We start from the raw sequence: 19442 nt of genomic DNA on the forward strand, positions 1-19442 counted from the left end.
GGGCTGGTGTTTCTGGAACAGATGCCTGGGACTGCCGGGGCACGGGCCTCGGGGCATGGAGGTTCCCCGTGTTCAGCGGGAGGGAAGGGCAATAAAGTTGTGTGTGTGATGTGGCCGCGGAGCTGAGAAGCGCCGGGCGCGGTGTAGCCGCCCGGGGAACCGCCTCCCTTTGCTCATGGGGAGCCCAGCCCGGCTCAGCAGGTACACAGCTAAGGGCACTTAGTTAATCGGGCCCCCCATTTGTCTTCTCCACGTTCCTTAAGTAGCATACGTCGTGCTACGTATACACTGGCCGATTCCTGTCACCATTTTTTAGGTTTCTTTTACTGCATGTAATATCTTCTCAAGAAGATCTGCAAAACTGAATATAGAATAGATGACTAATGATAATTCGTGAAAAAGGTTTTTTCAAGCTGTGTGGACTGGCCTCATCTCACCTGTTGTTTATGGCAGAGAGAGGATCTGATTTCCTCTGGGCAGTATCAAACAGCTTTCACTGTTACAGTGCCCTGGATTTTTCTGTTATCTATGGTGAAATATGCCAAACAGCTAAATGATGATTTTCTGAATAGGCTGTTCTGCTACAGCCCTTGTTCCCACAGCAGGCTCATTCTCTATAGAAAAAAAAGTGATCTTATGGGAAGAGTGCAGTCCATCTTAATTCAGCATTACTTACCTTGCTTAAAATATTTTTTCTCTGTGCATGCAAATTTCTAGGTATCCCTTTTAAGCAATTTGGAAAAAAAAACCATAAATTGCATTGCACTGAAGTCCACGTGGTTCGAAAAGCACTGGAGCTTGTAGGTCCACTGCAGATACGTGGCACTTGGGCTAACGGAGTGACTGACACCAGTAGGAACTTGTCATCCTTTAGACCAGCACCAAAAGACCTTTTTTAACAGTCAGGAAGCTTAGCCAAGGGACTCAGATTTCCTGAACTTCCTTCCAGGTTCTAGAGGGGATTGTTTTCGTAGGCACAGGCTTCTGCCTCTCTTTCCTAAGTGTAATTCCAGCTACATAATCATCTGTAACTCCTTAGTTTTGATTAACTCCTGATGTTGCCTCCCAAATCACTAGATCTTGCTTATCCTTGGACAGTCTTACTTTCCACTTCTCATCCTAGCTTTCTCTTCTACAAGCTTTCTCAGCTTGCCCCAACTCTCACTGCTGATCATTCTTTTCACTCTTACCCCTTTTCACTGTCGTTACTTGATCCAGGCAGCAAAATTTATATTCCTGATTCTTCTTCTGAGCTCTTCCCCTTCACTACAGCTTGGATAGCATCCTAATCCTCATCTCCCTCTCATAATTCTGTATCTTAGTTTCTTCACAGAATTTCCTGATATATTGGGGTTTATATCTGAGTTCTGTTGACCTGTCCCATTTCTGTTCTTCACACAGCAGATCCATTTCCCCTTCCTCCTATCTGTTCTCCCCAAGCCACTGTTTTGTTACACGATTAACTGGTTCTTGCTTTCTCCTATCTCTCTCCTCAAATCTATTGATTTCTCCCAATATCAACTACTTTCTAGCTTCTTAATTTATACAATCTCAATCTGTTTTTCCTGCATGATACCATTTTGTTGTCTATCCCTTGCTAGTTACAGCTTCTGCTGCTACTTTTCCTTCTGCCTTATGTTTACCTGAACTCTGTATTCAAAACTTTCCTTTTGTCTCCTCTACATCTGAGTTGTAGAGTTCTGTTTTCCTGTGCTGCTGTCTGCCAGGGCGCTCACTGTGCACTCAGCAGATGCATGTTCCTTGCTCCTAGTTGCAGGACCAAGTGGGGAGTGGGGAAAGTCCAATTTTAGGCCTGTGTCTATAGGCTGGAGAAATGAACCTACTTAGTGGCTTGATGTGAAGGAAACACATCATACAGTGTGCACAGGTTACATGAAATTCTCACAAGGTGAATTATTAACTGTTTCTTCTGAACTTTTATGAATCGTGGTTTTTCAGTTTTCTAACAATAAACCTTGGGTGATTAAGTAGATTGAAATAGTTTTGAACACAAGCATAGCAATATATGTTTTCTATAACCGCTTTTAGAAAGATCTTTGGCCATTTTGGTGTAAAGTGTGAGAAAAATGGGGCAGAGAGCATGAAAAAAAATCAGCATATAAAGTTAGCTGGGTCTTGCTGTAAATACTCATTCACTGTTCAATGTTTTGTCCTTCACAGCCAACAACCAAACTCTTCATTGATGGGAAGTTTGTTGAGTCCAAAACTACTGAATGGATTGATATCCACAACCCGGTAGGTGAAATGGCCTCTACCTATGTACTAGTGATCCCTGTGCAACACAGGTCTGTGCCTCTGGCAAAAGGTGAAAGTACACGCATTTCTTGAGAAGGGTTTAGACTTGAACCTTAAATGGATTTAGCACTGTGTAATTGCTTCTCTATCTCTTTTTCATATGAAATGGCAGTCTTATGAAAGTGGTGACCTCCGTGTAGTGAAACCCTGATCTCTAGAAAGGAAGCTTCAACTCTGCTTACATTTTTTTTGGCTCCTACAAAGGTTCTGTGATCATTATTGCAAATTTATGAAGGATTTCTTTCACCCTGTATGTAAAATCAACTGGGTGTGATTTGATTCTAGCTGAATTTGAAGTCCCGATAAAGACTGGTTTCACTCTCAGACCAAGGCAAAAAATTTTGACAGCTGAAGCTCCTCTCCTTTCAGAGAGCTTCTAGCTCTGAGCCACAATATTCACAGTGAATTTAGAGGTTGAGTGCTATGCAGTGCAAAGTAATCTTAGATTAGTAGCAGTTGTACTTTTCTGTGTCCTCCAACAAAACTAAATGGAAATGAGGTTGCAGTCAGAATTCTGACCCTCCCAGTAAGCATTTGGACAGCACTTTCTAAAACTTTTCTCTGCAAAGCCCTGTATTTTGATTTACTTTGTGAAAGTGATCAGAGCAGTGAGCTATGTTCATGAAGCTCATTTGGTCTCTATGTGGCAATCAATGTTCTTGTATAATTTTCTTTCTCTTGTTTTGAATGTTTTCTCTCTTAGTGATGCACCTGATGTTTTTAGTCATGTCAAAGCAGACTTATTTTTAAGGGTGCATTACGAGGAGGTTAAACAGGTGAAGACAAGCTTTTAAAGTTGAAATACTGTAGAACAAGGGTTGCTTGTAAAAATCTTACTTTGGCTGAGTGGTATAGGTAAACTAATATCAATGCCAACTGCACAGTCATGTACTGCTTTTTCCAAAGGAACCTTGCCTCATTTAATGCACAAGAGGGACAGCAGATGAGCCAAGATGATACAGAGGGAAAAGACCACAGTCCACAGATATAACTCCACCTTGGAAATCAGCACGGTGTTTGAAGCTTTCTGGGTGCCTAATTTGAGATGTGTAGAGTGCAGGTTTTCAGAACTATTCCACTTGTGGCCCAGGCCTTTTGTCTGCGCCAAGGAAGGAATCTCATTTGTGCTCTCCTCTCAGAATCAGAGATGCTTGTAGAACAAGGATATTAGGTGTGTGGTGTGAAAGGACTGTTGAATGGTTGGCAGGGACAGCTGGAAAAAGTTGAGTTTTGATGCAATTTGTTTTTCCTTCAGGCCACAAATGAAGTGGTTGGACGTGTACCAAAAGCCACAGCCAGTGAGATGGAGGCAGCTGTGGCTTCTTGCAAAAAGGCATTTTGGAACTGGTCAGAAACATCTGTTCTGAGTCGCCAGCAAATTTTCCTACGTTACCAACAACTGATCAAAGACAATCTGGTGAGACACCATGGCTCTGTGTGATGGCTTTTGCTGAAAGCGTGGCAGCTGACTTTAGGAATTAAGTTGAGAGACTCAGGGTTTACAGAGTTCTTGATGAGGTGTTATTGCCATGACTGAGGAGCCAACACTTGCTGAGAGGTGTAGCAAAGCACTTATCATCAAATGAGAACAGAGAGGCAATGCTTCTTAGCGAATGTTATTCTGTGTTGGTTCCTTTACCAAAAGACCACAAGAGGAACTTTAAGCCTTGATGGAAAATGTGCCAGTTGATAAAGACAAGTGGGAGAAGTATGTTACTATGTCTTTGGATCTCCCCAATTGCTTTTTTGCTATGTCTGTAGTGTGACATCTGAAAGCTCTATAGAGTACAAACCAACCCATGGTTGCTTTTTTTAAAATGTCACATGTGTGACTTATTGGCTTCTTGTCTACAAGGAGTAAATCAGTCAGCATAGGCTTTTCCAGGTTCTGCTCAGTCTGTTCATTGTCATGTTCAGCTCTGTTAAACTGTCTTATCCCTGTACCCTACTTCATGGGCAGGCACTTTTCTAATGTTCATAAAATTAATGTTTTCCATTTTCAGAAAGAAATTTCAAAACTCATCACCTTTGAGCAAGGGAAGACCCTGGCTGATGCTGAGGGAGATGTGTTCCGAGGCCTCCGTAAGCTGCTGGCTCCTCCTGTTAAAAAGGGGGCTTTAAGAACCCATAGGAAGGGAGAAGGTCTCCTGACCAACTAATTGCTCTGGGAATCTGTACATGGAGCTCCCTTCATAGGCTCCACTGAAAGAAAAGTGGCAATTTTAACTCTAACCTTAAAGTTCCTTTAGATGAGGTTTTCTTAGATCAATTCCAAGTTGTTAGATCCTTCGTTTTCCTAGGAGTGTCTACAAAATGCTGTAAAGGATAAGAGCTTCTTGCTTGTGCTCAGATGCCTAAAGTTAAGTTCCAGTTGGTACAATACTACTATACCTGTGCTTCTTTTACTGGGGCTGTTGTATCTATGCTCCTATCACAATAACATCTAATGCACCCAAGAGAGAATCCATTCACACAATATGCTTACAGTATTTGACAGAGAAAAGGGATTTTCTGGAGCACAATGAGTTTTAAGTTGGGGGAAAAGAGGCTGGAAGAAAGACTTGGGTCAAGGCAGTGATGAGAAGGGAGTTCGGGGACTAACTGTTAACAGATCATCCAGTGGCATGTTGCCCTTTCTGCTGCAGAGGTGGTTGAACACGCTTGCAGTGTGACATCCCTCATACTGGGAGAGACCATGCCCTCCATCACTAAAGACATGGACACTTACACCTACCGTCTGCCTCTGGGCGTCTGTGCTGGAATTGCACCATTCAATTTCCCAGCCATGATCCCTCTTTGGATGTTCCCCATGGCTATGGTTTGTGGAAACACCTTCTTGATGAAACCATCTGAGCGTGTACCAGGAGCACTGATGTTCCTTGCCAAGCTGTTTCAGGATGCTGGTGCCCCTGATGGGACTCTGAATATCATCCATGGACAACATGAAGGTAACAATAGCCCTTCGTGGGAGATGGCTGGAGACTGTAAGGGATGTACTGTATGTTCAGTGGAGGTACCACTTGGAGAGTCTGATACTGCTGCTGTTAGACAGGTCTGGACAGATGCTTCAGCCCTCTTGATGGAAGTGAAAGGTGGTGACTGGGAGATTCTTTGCCATCTTCCACCAAATGTTTCAGGAGATACAGTGGACAAAATTTTGGGGGCTGGGATCAGAATTCCCAAGGCATGTAAAGTACACAAATTCTATTTAGCAACCTAAACTCCAACTGAAATAGTTAGCTAAATCATCCTGGTTTCCCAAGGTAGCCTAAACAATAGTTAAATGCTTCACTGAATATGCAGTGGATGCCAGAATTCTGGTCCTGAGGTGGTATTTTTTACAGCACATGAGTAGCTTCAGAATGCAAGGATAAAAACAGGCAACAGTAACTTCACTTCGCCATTGCCCAGGCACCTTGGGAGACACCCAAAGTGTGAAGAGATGGCAGAGAGACAGATGTGAGGACAGGAGCAGGAGTACATGTGGTGAGACGCAAGACAGGCAGTGGGGGAGCTCAGATGTAGGAAGCACAGAGGCAAGAATTTTGCTAAGAGAACAGATACACAGATTAAGCCCTATGGGGATGGGAACAGAGGGAACTATTTGTGCACCACAGTTACAATGTGTTATTTCCTGTTCCAAGCTGTGAATTTCATTTGTGACCATCCGGATATCAGAGCAATCAGCTTTGTGGGATCTAATCCGGCTGGCGAGTACATCTACGAGAGAGGATCCCGGAATGGCAAGAGAGTCCAGGCCAACATGGTAATGCCACTGGATGGAACATACTTTGGCACGTAGACTGCCTCTGTTCCTGCGAATCATATCTACTATATGGAGATATTGCCAGAAAGCTAGAGACGTGAGCTGGGGTGGTGAATAATGGGAGACAGTGTATCTGTTACATTTCAGGGAGCCAAGAACCATGGTGTGGTGATGCCTGATGCCAATAAAGAGAACACCTTGAACCAGCTGGTTGGAGCTGCTTTTGGAGCAGCTGGCCAACGCTGCATGGCCCTGTCTACAGCAATTCTTGTGGGAGAAGCGCAGAAATGGCTGCCAGAGCTTGTGGACAGAGCCAAAAATCTACGTGTAAATGCAGGTACAGATTGCAGTAATTTCTTAGGTGGCATTTCATGTCTGTACAACTGTAGCTTTTTAGGTCAGCATGCCTGCTGTACCACAGTGTGTCCCTTGGAGCTATTGGCACCGCAGGTTTTATGTGCAGGGGTAGGAGCTTGCAGATTAGATGGTGAAACACAGCCCTAGACTTGGAGTTACAGATTTGTAAGAAGGCTTGTAAGTATGACTGATGCAAGTTTACAGGATTGGTCTTGTTTTAACTGGAGCTTTGAGGTTATGTCCTATATTTAACTCAAACCTACCAGATTTATAGCGGCTTCACTTAGAGAGCCTTCTGATTTGTAGTCAGTATGCAATAAAAAGGAAAAATGGAAACAAGCACTTTGGGAAAACTAGATCGTTATTAATTCTAGGATAATTATCTTTTGTTTACATTCAATAAAGTCCTGCAATGGGGTGAAGCTTCCTTTCTGAGAAGAATCTGTTGAATTTTGGCTTCCCAGTGATCTAAAATTACGCTTATGCTTACAGTTTCTCTTATGTGTTGATTATGAGAGTCGCAGGCTATTACTCCTGTTCATTAATGTCTCAAGTATTTGTCTGTATCTCAGAAACATCCACTTTAAATTTTTTCCTGCTAGTGTAGTTACCTCTATGATGCCTGTGAAGAGGAAGCTGTCAGCATTAAAACTTGCTGTCTCTGCCTTTTCACAGGAGACCAGCCTGGAGCAGATCTAGGGCCTCTAATCAGTCCCCAAGCTAAGGAAAGGGTTTGCCATCTGATTGAGAAAGGAGTAGAAGAAGGTGCCCGCCTTCTTCTGGATGGACGTAACATCAAAGTGAAGGGCTATGAAAATGGCAATTTTGTTGGGCCAACAATCCTTGCCAACGTCAAGGTAAGATGACCAAAACCAGTGCTTCATAGTGTATACTGCAGGCTCAACTGGAAAATGGGTTACCCAGCTTAGGTGGTAATCAGTAATCACTGGGTAGAAAGTCCAGAAGTGGCTCAGCCTTCCCTTGCACAGTTCCAACGAAGAGCTGATACTAATGCTGTTGTGGAGGTGATTGAAGAATTTGCAGTTGGGCAGCATGCTCTGAATGAGGTTAATTATCTTAATATGAATGGATTTCAGCCAACTAAAAGAAGATATAGGCAGTGTGTACTGTGTTAAACTGAATGTCCATCGAGCAGACTGTACTATCTGTATTAATGGCCAGCAGGCCATCTTCTAGAGAAGAGTATGATGAGTAGCCAAACTTGCCATTTTCTCTCCCCCATTTTACATTCCTGCAGTTTACAATTTAAGGACTTGTAGAAACAACAGTTAAATATTTGTGGAAATCTTGATGATAATAATACAGGATAAGGTATAAAAATCTCTTTGTTGTTGAATGTATTCACACAACTTTATTGAGTCAGCCTCTCAATATAACGCATGGTACGCAACAGACGGACACTACTTGGGGGGAATATTCTGTACCAGGTACACATCCCTGTGAGTTTTCATACCTAAATTCATTCTTTTTTGCTTATGCAATGAGCTGGTATGATTTCCTTAAGTATTCAATTCCTTGTGGGCCCCTTGGCAATTCCATGATAGCAAACCAATACTGATAATTCTGCTATCATACTTCGTATTCTTAGGACTTTATTGATTTTATGTTATTATATAATTCAGGCTTTTAATCTATTTCAGAATTTTCTTGCCTTCTTTTTATTAAATGTCTTAAAATACTTCACGTCCCTGTGATGGGTCATAAATATTGTCAGGTATTCGAAAGGAAAAATTTCCATGAGATTTTGTGATTCTTAGTTTTCTTATACAGTGGTTAATAATATGGTAATCCAAATAACAACTTGTCAAATTAATGTTTTGTAGTTTGCAGTATTAGCTATTAGTGACTAAAGTACTCTCCAAATGGTGTTTTTGGTATTTGTCAGGTGTTGTGGGGATTGGACACTGAGCTGGAAAGGATAGCAGGTTCTAGTCACTTGGTCAACAAGAACTGAAGTAAACTATCTTGAAGTAATCCTGATCTTAATCAGCCTTGGTCAGAGCAGACCTGTAAGTGAGGATGGGCAGGAGGCAAAAGCAGAAAGCGCTCTGGAGGTGAGGAGTGGTATCCTCTGTAGTGGACTAGATAGATGGCAGGGCATGGGAAATGGTGAAAAGGCAAGTACTGAAGGATGGCCTGTGGTAGTGAAGAATGATGTGTGATCCTAGGAATCTCCTGAGCATTAGCAGCATGTATGTTTATTATATCCAATTTACTAGGCGATTTTTATTATATCCTATATACAAGTTGCTTTTTCTGATGTTTGTCTTGGCAGCCAAACATGACTTGCTACAAGGAGGAAATCTTTGGGCCCGTCTTAGTGGTTCTGGAAGCAGACACTTTGGATGATGCCATTAAGATGGTGAACAGTAACCCCTATGGAAATGGAACTGCAATCTTCACCACTAATGGAGCCACAGCTCGGAAATATTCTCACTTAGTAGATGTGGGGCAGGTATGTTCAAGCTAGAATTGTTCCTACTGGTACTCATCAATTACAGTGCATAGCTGTCTAGCTGTACTGACTAATCACTGACTAAGCCAACAGATGTAAGGAAACAAAATTTGGTAGCTTTTGGAAAGAGCGCTCTGCAATCTGCTATTTCTTGTGATTAATACAGCAGCTTTCCTTTGGTTTAGGTGGGTATCAACGTTCCAATCCCAGTACCTCTGCCCATGTTCTCTTTCACTGGCTCTCGTGCTTCTTTCAGAGGGGACACCAATTTCTATGGCAAGCAGGTAACTTGCTGATTCGGGATACTCTGCTGGGTTGATCTGTGATAAATCACATTATAAATGGCAATGGGGAGATGGTCATCAGACCTCATTAGTAAGGAGACTTTGAAGCTGTCTCAACCAGGAAACTGAATGCATGTTACAATAGCCAATTCCTTTTTTTTTTTTCTTAAATAAGCAAGGTTGGTTGGTTGTCTTTTGTTTTAGTAATTTAAGAAGGGAGCAAGAACTAAGTAGCAAGCTTTCCCACAGAACCAGAATCTTTGCGGAACTGGTAGAAGGATCAGGCTGACAGGAATTGTTCCCAGAGAGGAAAACTCAACCCTCTGTAGATAAAGCAAAAAATGTTTGATACACCACTAATGCAGACCTGAAGAATTCATAAGGCAAAACATCTGATCCATGTGTCTCCCCTTTCCTCCAGGGAGTGCAGTTCTACACACAGCTGAAAACTGTCATTTCTCAATGGAAAGAGGAAGATGCCACCGTTACCAAGCCTGCTGTGGTTATGCCAACTATGGGAAACTAAAACAGCCTTTGCAGATGCTGTTCCTGGTGCCCTTTTCCTTCTATGCTGCACTTCCCAGCTTTGTCCTGACTATCATAACTTCCTTGGGAATGAAAAGAAAGCTCCCGTTTTCTCGAGGACCCTTGTGTCTGTGTCTATCAGACAACCTCAAGTAACTCACAGTCTGGGTTTTTCTGTTGATGTCAGTGTTTTTTAGCTAGCTGAACTAAATTTTTTTTCCTACCACTTACCAGAGATGAAACAACCTTATCTAATTGAACGGGCAGAGAGTGAGATTGTTTTTCATTTGTGTTTCTCCAGACTCTCTGAACTTGAATGTGCCTCTGGTTTCCACTTCAGTATCTTTAGCCTTAGTGACTGACTCCCTGGCTGCATCCTGTAGTAGTTTTCTTTACCTCTTGATCTTAACATGTGAAGATTTTGAGTTCACATTTCTCAAAGATGAGTACTCATTTTGAGTAACATAGCCAGGACCCTGTGTGTCTCATAGAAGTGACTTCACATACAATGAAGACAGCAAGTTTGGGAGTTGAAAATCCCAGTCCTTCATCTGTTGAGCAGTTTCCAAAACACTTGGGAAGTAGCTTTCTAAGGATTTTTCAGCAAAGCATATATGATTGCTTTTCTGAGGATAACAGAAATTCCTGTATGGTAGTGACCTTCACCATGCCTGTGACAGCTTGAAAACTTCTATTCCTTCTGTGCATGTGGTTTGTATTCTCCAGCTTGCCATCAATTCCATGATACCTGAAACTTGTTTGGTGCCTTTTTACTGTACTAGCAGACATGTGCCTATAGGTCCTGTAACAATGAAACTGTGGGAGCAGAGACAGAAGCACGTATATGTATCTTCATGTCACAGCATCGTGTGGGTCTGAGTGGAAGGCAGAGTAGGTCGGGAGCAAGAAAGAAAGAGGCTTTTAATCACAAAGCAGCCAGGCCTGTTCTGGTGGTTTCTGTGTTTCTTGTGTTGATTGATTGGCTTCTTATCATATTTGCTTAAATATAGTCATGTTTTCCAGGGACTGCAGGTCCCACTAGAGAAGGGTAAGACTTATGTTGGTATACCCTGTTTTTAAAAACCTGTGCATTTGAAGCAGGAGAGCCTATACTGTTATTCCTGGATCCTGGAAGATGGAGCAGCCATGCCAGATCTGCAGGGAACTCATTCAAGCAATCGTGGAAGATAATATTATTTTAATGATTGTAACCATTACTTGTTCTAATTAACCTGAATGTGAACACTTTGTATCCTGCCTTCTGGTGGAGATGTCTTGTAACTGACAGTTACAAAATATGTGAGTCATTGTACATTCACCAATGTTTGTATCTTTTTTTTTTTTCCTCTGCTATATTCCAGAGGGAAATTCTCACCATGCAATTTGATTATAAATTAAAAACATGCTAATACATTTCTGCAGAATATGACTCTTCTTGGTAAGACATTTTATAGGTGTGATGTTGACTTTATTCCCCTTTTTGCAGAGGCTGCTCTGTGACTTAACAACTGTGCTTTGTACAGGGTTATCTGAGCTTCTGGCTTGGTAAAGAACAAAATCCTTACTTTAAGGAGGAGGAAAGTAACTGTATTTCAGATGGGTTTCAAATGCATATTCAAACCAGCAGTGCAGCAGACAGGAGATTTGGAGGCACAGCTTTGCTCACAAGATAACTTCCAAAATGCAAGGTGCAGCCGAGTCGGTAGTTGCTGCGGTTGTTCACGCAAAGTGTACAGCTGCCTTACTCTGTCTGTGGTGGTAACATCTGAACAGGTGGAAGGATTACTGCAGAAGATAGTGAATCTGATAATTTGGTCTCCTGTGTAATGAATATTGGGTTGGGAGAAACATCTTCTGTGCTATAAAGGTAAAATATTCTAGGTAAATCACCATTAAGACGTTGGCATTCATTCATGCACCTGGGAAAGGAATACTAATTAATAGCCTCTAATGTCATCTGTAGTCATTCACTTTCAAAACACTTTTATTTTCTTCATAATCAGTATTACTATTCTGATGTTTCTGTTGTGCTATTACAAACCATTCTATCTTTTCCTTTGGAAATTCTAAAATCCAGCTTTTCCTGTAACAAAAGCAGTCTATCATTAAGCTTACCTGCTCCATAAAGAATGGCAGGAGTAACCCTGCATTTTCTCCAGACCTGTTCTAGACACTTGCACAATCTTTTCATTTGTGTGCAAACATCTTTTCTGATTATCTACATTTCCAACAGCATTTTTTTTTTTTTAACAGATGGTTTTAACTTATTGTACTAGAAAAACAAAGCTTGCATCTGCCTTTTTTAGTTAATGAAATGGCTTTTTAGATCAAGCTGCAGATGCTGACTGGTCATGATGTACCTCCCTCACCTCACTGTTGTTGCAGCTTTCCATACATCTGTTTATCCTCCTTATTTCAGCATTCACTATAAAAAAATTAAGCTTAAGAATACCTCTTCTATATTATGCAAAATTATAATCTGTGGGAAGTATCTCATAATAAATTTCTTTAGACTATAAAATACAATTTTATAGTCAACCTTTTGTTTCCTATTAAAAATTGTTTCTTACCTAGAGGGCAATGCCATCTAGATTCTCAAAATTATTTGATACTCTTAAGTCCACAAATTATGTGAAAATAGTTTAACCAGCTTTGAGAATTGGGACCTGTGACTTCCACTTCTGGTTTTGTTCCCTGCCTTTGCAAAACAGTGGCTACAGCATGCTTCCACTCCCATTTCTGGAAGCAGCAGCCTGGCTCTCCAAAGGAGGTGTCTCTCATCTTCCCATATAAATCCCTCCAGGGCTCCTGCCCACAAACTTTATCTGGTCATCTGATGTCTGAGTATTACATTTTGGTTTGTGTGCCTGACTGCCTCATATCTGACATGATCGCATGCCAGAACTCTTCCCTACTTATTCCTCCAGGGTAAGCTGATATTGCTTGCCTGGGAGCGTTATAATTAGCTAGATAGTTGTATCTGAAAGTCAGGCATATGGATCTTCATCCTGGTCCTTTAAGTGACTTTATACTGGATGTAACATCAGCTTAGTAGATTTGGCCTTTTAATAAAAACTCACTGTACTAGCTGAAAATGGATCTCCTTGAATGATCATGGCATTTCACAAAAGAATCCTCCCAAAATAATAATGCTGCTTTTCAATAAAAGGAGGCTTTAAGGGGGCATGAGATCAATGACTTTTTGTCACGAGAGCTGAGTCTAAATGCCTGCTGCTAAAAGATAACACGACCAGAATTTTCAAAATAAATAATTCCTCTCTCGTCACATATACGTTAAGTGTGTATAGACCCACCAATATAGATCTTCAGACAAACCGAAGTATTCTAAAGTGGGAGGAATGACACAGAGACAATTGCATCTATTTATACATAACCAGGACTGAGGAGATGTTAGATAGTGTGGTATAATTTAGTATCTTATCCAATTTTGATTTCTTCTTTAGTATCATCAGGAGGTGGAGCTCAAGTAGCCAAAACTTCGGTGTATTTCCTGTGAGGAAGACACAAGAGCAAAGTAATCCTTATCTAGAGGTGATTTATGCTCAACTAGGTTTCTAATCCCACACCAAGCTTGTTTGCTAGAATGAACAGCGAGGCAGAAATGACAGAGCACCTGAACTATTGCAATGTGCTCCCCAAAATCAGCCGTATGAATCAAACATGACTTCAGTTCACTACAGAATTCTGTATTTTGTGGCAGAATCATTAATGATTAAAAGGGAGTGAGGAGAAACAAACAGTTTTTTTAAAAAATGAGTTTAATTATAAGTCAAATGAAAATTGTTTGCATTCCATTCCTCAAGCTTTCATACTCTATAGCTTTATGTGGGCTCTTGTATGTTGGCAAATACTGATAAAAGGAGTTAAATCCATGCATAATTTGGAACAATAACAGCTGATAGATAAATCATTCAGTTACACATTTCTTACTTCCACTGTAATAACCTTAACAAAATGTGCTAAAGTTTCATTAATGTAACTTTTACTAAGAAAATTTAAATTTTATTTTTAAAAAATTAATTACTTTTAACAGAGAAATTGATATGCCACCCTAAGCACTATGTTTCCCCAAACTACATTAAAAATCATAGTATTTTAGATTTCTCCTTTGGCCCAGTCATGCCGTGGTTCACAGTTCATAATATATTTAAAGCCGTTTCAACTTCGAGTTTCCAATGTAAGCCACATTTTAGGCATCATTGAAGTCATGCTCCCAAGTTTCTTACACAGACAGCAATGAGGCATAGAGTAAGTACATCTGGCTATGGCTATCTGTACTTTTTAATACTGGGCAGATTGCTTTACAGTACTCCTATTAAAAGGAAACGTGAGGATTGCCACTGTCTCAATATACTTACTTACTTGTTTGGTAAAGATGGATAGGGTTTCATTAATGACTGAAAAAATTTAATCCCGCTGCACTGAGCAAAGTTACTCCTCAGCACTACCAAAATTTACTTCCACTTGCTTTTCCTTTGATACCCCACACAAAGATCTAACAGCGCATTTGTCTGCTGCATGTCCAAAATTAGTATATAGTGTATCAACTTTTTCAAAAGGTCAACTAGCCTTTCGCAAAAGGTTAATGTACCTCACACCAAGCCACACAGCTTATGTTAGATTCAGAGTTTCTTGGATCCCCTGACCTGGAGTTAACAGCCCAGCTCCTATTACAGGTAAAGCTCAGCACTCACCTGCTGAAGAGAACAGAGCATTACTATGGATTTGCGCCATTCATTTTGGCAAAGAGCAATCGCAGAACACGTTCTTTTTGTTCCCATGTCAACTCACTGATGTCCACTTTCTCAAACTCTATTTTTTCCCTGAAAAGCACAGAAAAGAACAATGTATTAGCAGAAAGTTTCAAAGGCATACCCTCATGGATTCTGTATGCGTAAAACATTTTAAATTCTAGCTCTGCATTGCTCTTGTTCAGCTATTCATAGCATGTGAATTCAAAAAATAAATCTGAGCATGCAGTGCTGTCTCTTCAGTTTCAAAACCTGTGGCTCCCTAAATGAAGTAGAACAAAACCAATGATTTCTGTAATGCTTGTGGTCGTTATAAATACTGGGAGTGGGAGGGTTAGCATTAACATGTGTTAGTTCCAAGTACATTGTCCTTCCTTTGCTTCTCCAGTTCATGCATAAAAGGGTCAATATATGTAACAAATTTTAATTCTCAGCTCCAGTCTCCCCCTTTGCTTGCCACAAGAAGCCTCCTTAGATCTCAAAAACTACTTTCACCTCTGATTTTTCATGAAGTGTTTCTGCTGTATCATTTTTGAGATAACCTGATCTGAACAAAGCATTCTGACTGTGTGTTGCCAAACTAATAGCCAAGGCAGACTAAGCAAACCTTTTATTTAGGAGTAGGGTAATTTTGATCTCTCACCGAGGATGTATGCAAGCTTCAGTTATGGGGGACCTTAACTCTATGGCTTAAAAATCCAAGTGTCTGGACACTAAAAGACACCAAGTGTCTGCACACTGGTGTGATTTTAGTCACAGATTACTAGCAGGAGGTTGGAGACCTGTAGTCTTGCACCTGTGGCATATGTAGCCCTAATTCAAACTAAGCTGCATCCTAATACAAACTCTGAGATAGTCACACTTACATATCTGAAATTTTGTCCTGTTCAATTCAAAATGTAATCTTGTCAATCACTACTGTGCTGCATGTGATCTTGGTTTTGATATGACAGTGTATATTTCCTGTAATAGCTTAATTTTTAGATTATCATGAAGCTTGAGGAAAACAGCCTTTGAAAAAAGCACGATGCAAAGTAAAGGCTTCTGACATATGGAAAAGCAGCTGAAAAAAGACTGGATTTGCCATCTACTGTTAGCATCTTAGCATAATTGTTAGGTTTCAGTGTTGTTAGCTCACTGGAGTGAGTAAAAAACACAGGAGCAATGCCAGAAAAGCAATGCCTATAAACCCAAAAAGCTTAAAGAAGCAACAATTACTGAAACAAAAACTGCAGAAGCTCATCTATACTTGGAGTTCTATATCAAATTGCACAACATATGGCAGAATATGAAAAGAACTCTTTTTAACTTATCTTTACTTTAAGCCATACAAATAATGACCAAAACGTGACAGCCTAGTTGAAATTAGGTGCTCACAAAATCACTACTAATTGATAGGCTATTACCCTTCACACAGCTATTCTCACTGCAGAAGCCTCTACAAAGGTTCCAAATCTAGCCAATATTATCATACAAAGGGTTTTTTCAGGTGTTCCAGGAAAATTTACTAGTTTTTGATGTTTCAATACCAGTAACATCTTTCTGCTTCCTCTAGGTCTCTGTACACACTGTTTGTGCTATTTATGTTGCTTTTGAATGTTTTGATTTTGGGAAATTCTTCCCTTCCTGCACATGCTTCCATCATTTTTCTGTAATAGGCAGTTTGAGACTTTTTCTTGTAGTCCTTTCTATTGGCTATGATCTCCTGCTTCACATGTTCCAGAGCATCAAGGAAGAACCTTTCCACCTCAGTCCTCTCATTTAAGATGTTCCGGGCTAGTTTCTTCACTCGGTTCATCTCCCGATCCTTCATTTCTAGCAGCTGCTGCAGTTTCTTGATCTCCACCGTGCTTGCCTGGCTTCCTATCTGTGCCTGAAGCTGTGTTTTCTGGGTCTCTCTGGCAGTCATGCGACATAAGGCCATCTCCAGCTTTTCCACCTTACGCTGCAGATCTCCAATCTGTGCTTTCTGGCGATTGATCTGTAGGATCTTTTTTCGCATCAAACCCTCACTGATTTCCTAAAAGACAAGGAGAAATTATTTGGGCTTTTATTTTATTCGCACCAAACCTGGAGGGCTTTCCCTCCCCCCCAGCACTGACAAGGTAGTAAGCATGCTGGCACCTTCCCACTGAAGAGTGAACCAGAGTGAACCTCTTGGACCAGGTTTTTGTTTACAAGAGAAGCCAGACACCAAGAAGGTTTGGCATGTAGTATATATTAGAGAGGCACCTATTATTAATGAGCTGGCATAGGAAACCCCTCCCTCTTTCTCCTCCATAATAAGAGCTCTTCCTCAGACAACTCTGAGTTCAGTAACTGCAGAGGCATCTGACTGGGTAGAGTTTAGCCTCGGTGAATTTACATCTGTTGTACCCTTTCCCGGAGGAGAAAGAAACAGAATTAAAACCAGAGTAGAAACCTTCTCGTGTAACAGAACCATTTTGTCATGTTCTAACTTCTGCTTGATTTTCTGCAGTTCCATTGTCTCTTTCAGCTGGTAAGCAAATGCATCGCAAACACAAACGTTCTCCTTAGACAGCTCTCTCCCAGTGCTGTTCAGATGCCTGGACAGAAGGAAACAAAATCCAAGAGCTTTTATCACAATCTTTCTTGCCTTTTTATAATATTAACATCAACATTCCCATGTCCTAATTTCAGAGCTAAGCTGTAAGACTCTTATAGTTCTGTACCAAGTTGTCATACCCCTCCATCTAGACTGGGAGAATGAAGAAGACAGTGGGACCATTCTGATAATATTACCTCCATTATCCCCTGGAACCAGCATGAGTCTTACAGTTTAAATCCAAGTGCTGATATCATCTTGACATTTGAAATACAGAAGTAGCCTAGGTCATCAGTTTTGCCCTTCAAAGCCCGTATAGTAGCCCAGGCAATTTGTTATTTAGAACACAGTGCTGAAATGGTTTTGTAAAGTAGAAAATGGGAAAATCAAGTGTTTCTCACAAAACAGCCTCATGGTGGGTGATCTCTGCCATCCTTATTTGCTTTTTCTCAACATCTTCTTCCAGTCTTTTCTGAAAGGGAGAAAAGCCTGTTTAAACTTTGCATGAGGCCTGTGGCACCAAAGCTAAAGTCTGAAACAGCGTAAATTCTAAAATCACACCCAGAGTTCTCAGCTCACCCAGCTTCTTGCTAGAGAAAGAATGAACCCCTGAGGGCACTTAAGTTCCTGATGGAAGTGAAGAATGTGGCCTTTCTGTGATCCTGACATCTCATACTTTTCCTTGGAAAGCTGCACCTATTCTCCAACTCATTTATCATACTTTTATTGCCATGGGGAACTACAAAACGCTCACTAAAAAGTTGAGAAAACCATATAAGCCAGAGTAGTCTGTGAGAGAAATAATTTTGTTCTAATAAAAACTGCTTTAACTCCCTATTAGTCTCTATCTTTTCTTCAAGAAACCTGCTCTCCAATCTCTCAACCACTTCCTGATGTCTCCTGTTTCAAATCTCCATACTCTCTTTTAACTATAATAAAAAAATAAAATTTCTGTAATAATGGCATTTTATTTCAGCCATATAACTACAAATATGGATCTACTCTTCAAGGAGTTTTGGTAGTCTTTGCTGGCACTACCCAGTCTTCATCATTTTTACACAATCCATAAAATTTACTTAACCTTCCATCTTGTATTATTGCTTTTCCTGCCCTTCATAGTTGTCCTGTGCCCACCACTGACAGTCATTCACACACACACAGTCACTGCTCAAAGCTGCTTGTGAAATCTGCTTTACTTTGTTTATTCATTCAATCATACAGATCATCCCAAGTCCAATGCCTCAAGCGTTCTTTGAAAAATGCCTGACTAACTTGTATTTAATGGCTTAAAAGCAGCTATATATTAATCATCCAAATGCTGTTGATCAATCATCACTGAAAATATTTGGTGGTTTCTAAGCCCCTTCCTGTGGCTGAAAAAATTCCAGTAAAGCTGTATCAGCAAGGTACTTGAATTGCTTAAGGCAGTTTTTTCATGTCATCAGTCAGCTGGGATACTTTTTTATCCCAGGCTGAAATGTTTTACAGGCAATACTACTACTCAGTATTGGTATCATAGTGTCAAAGTGTGCCTGGCTAGGTCATAAGCTGTGTACATGCTTTGGGAAAGACAGTCCCAAGTTTTATATTCTAAATGGCTTATGTGTTTGAAAAGATGATACAACACTAGGATTTCCATCCTAAGTGAGCTAACTACTGAGAAATCAGTGAGACTTATACTGCTTATGACCAGCTGCTAACGCCTCTACACATATTTTTGAAGTGTGTACTAGATGTTCTACTCCATCCACATACAAGTTTGTATGACTCCACATTCCTGTGTGAAAAAAAAAAAACAAACCAAAAGGATCCCTCCAGCACTGGACCATTACAGAAGCGAGTTCCAGCTACAGAACTTGGATTTTATCAACCTTTTCCTTACTCTGCAAACTGTAAAGAAAACAACCCAGCAGATCAGACATGTCTGTTCTACACTCTAGAACTCTATGTTGCCACGCAGACTGAAAAGTTGAATTTTAAGTAAATATTGCCTATGTATATGACAATCTTACATCTTCCAGCTCTTTCTCCATAGCTGCTTTATGCTTGCACAACTCCTTTATTAATTTCAGTTCTAGTTGAATTTGGCCAATTTCTCTGACTTTTTTCTGAAATTTCTCTTCCAGTTCTTTTATTTGTTGGGCATAATAGTCTGCCTGTAAATCAGAAATCCTCAATAAGAAGAAAGCAAAATGAAATAAACTGATCATCAAACACTGTAATTAATTAAAAAACACCGAGCACAGGAACTGAATGTCTGACATTACACTGAGCTGCAGCGTTTTAAAAGCCACGAGGCATTCCTCGTTACAAGAAACGCTGCAAACCGGCCCTGTGGCTCTCGCCGCGCTGCCGTGCGGGGGCGCGGGTCGCAGGCAGG

General features: G+C 40.7%; 2 protein-coding genes across 2 annotated transcripts; one reads left to right on the top strand and one right to left on the bottom strand.

Moving 5' to 3' along the window:
• Window positions 1-2186: 2186 nt before the first annotated feature.
• ALDH6A1 (aldehyde dehydrogenase 6 family, member A1) lies at window positions 2187-9830 on the top strand. The gene is made up of 10 exons (XM_008950185.1): window positions 2187-2256; window positions 3572-3733; window positions 4320-4398; window positions 4962-5264; window positions 5961-6082; window positions 6230-6419; window positions 7115-7296; window positions 8736-8915; window positions 9101-9199; window positions 9621-9830. The coding sequence occupies exons 2-10, from the start codon at window positions 3620-3622 to the stop codon at window positions 9723-9725; spliced, it is 1374 nt and encodes a 457-aa protein (XP_008948433.1). The 5' UTR covers window positions 2187-2256; window positions 3572-3619; the 3' UTR covers window positions 9726-9830.
• Window positions 9831-11465: 1635 nt separating this feature from the next.
• Window positions 11466-19218, bottom strand: CCDC176 (coiled-coil domain containing 176; the record flags this gene model as incomplete). Its single annotated transcript, XM_008950186.1, is given in 8 exon segments — window positions 11466-11584; window positions 13168-13235; window positions 14464-14568; window positions 16026-16516; window positions 16919-17063; window positions 17464-17536; window positions 17913-17991; window positions 19075-19218. Coding segments are annotated over 8 exon segments (1224 nt in total), but the record flags the coding sequence as incomplete, so codon positions are not given.
• Between the last annotated feature and the right edge of the window lie 224 nt (window positions 19219-19442).

This window comes from Merops nubicus, unplaced genomic scaffold (genome assembly GCF_000691845.1).
Source record: "Merops nubicus isolate BGI_N331 unplaced genomic scaffold, ASM69184v1 Scaffold52981, whole genome shotgun sequence".
In the NCBI taxonomy this organism is placed as follows: Eukaryota; Metazoa; Chordata; class Aves; order Coraciiformes; family Meropidae; genus Merops; species Merops nubicus.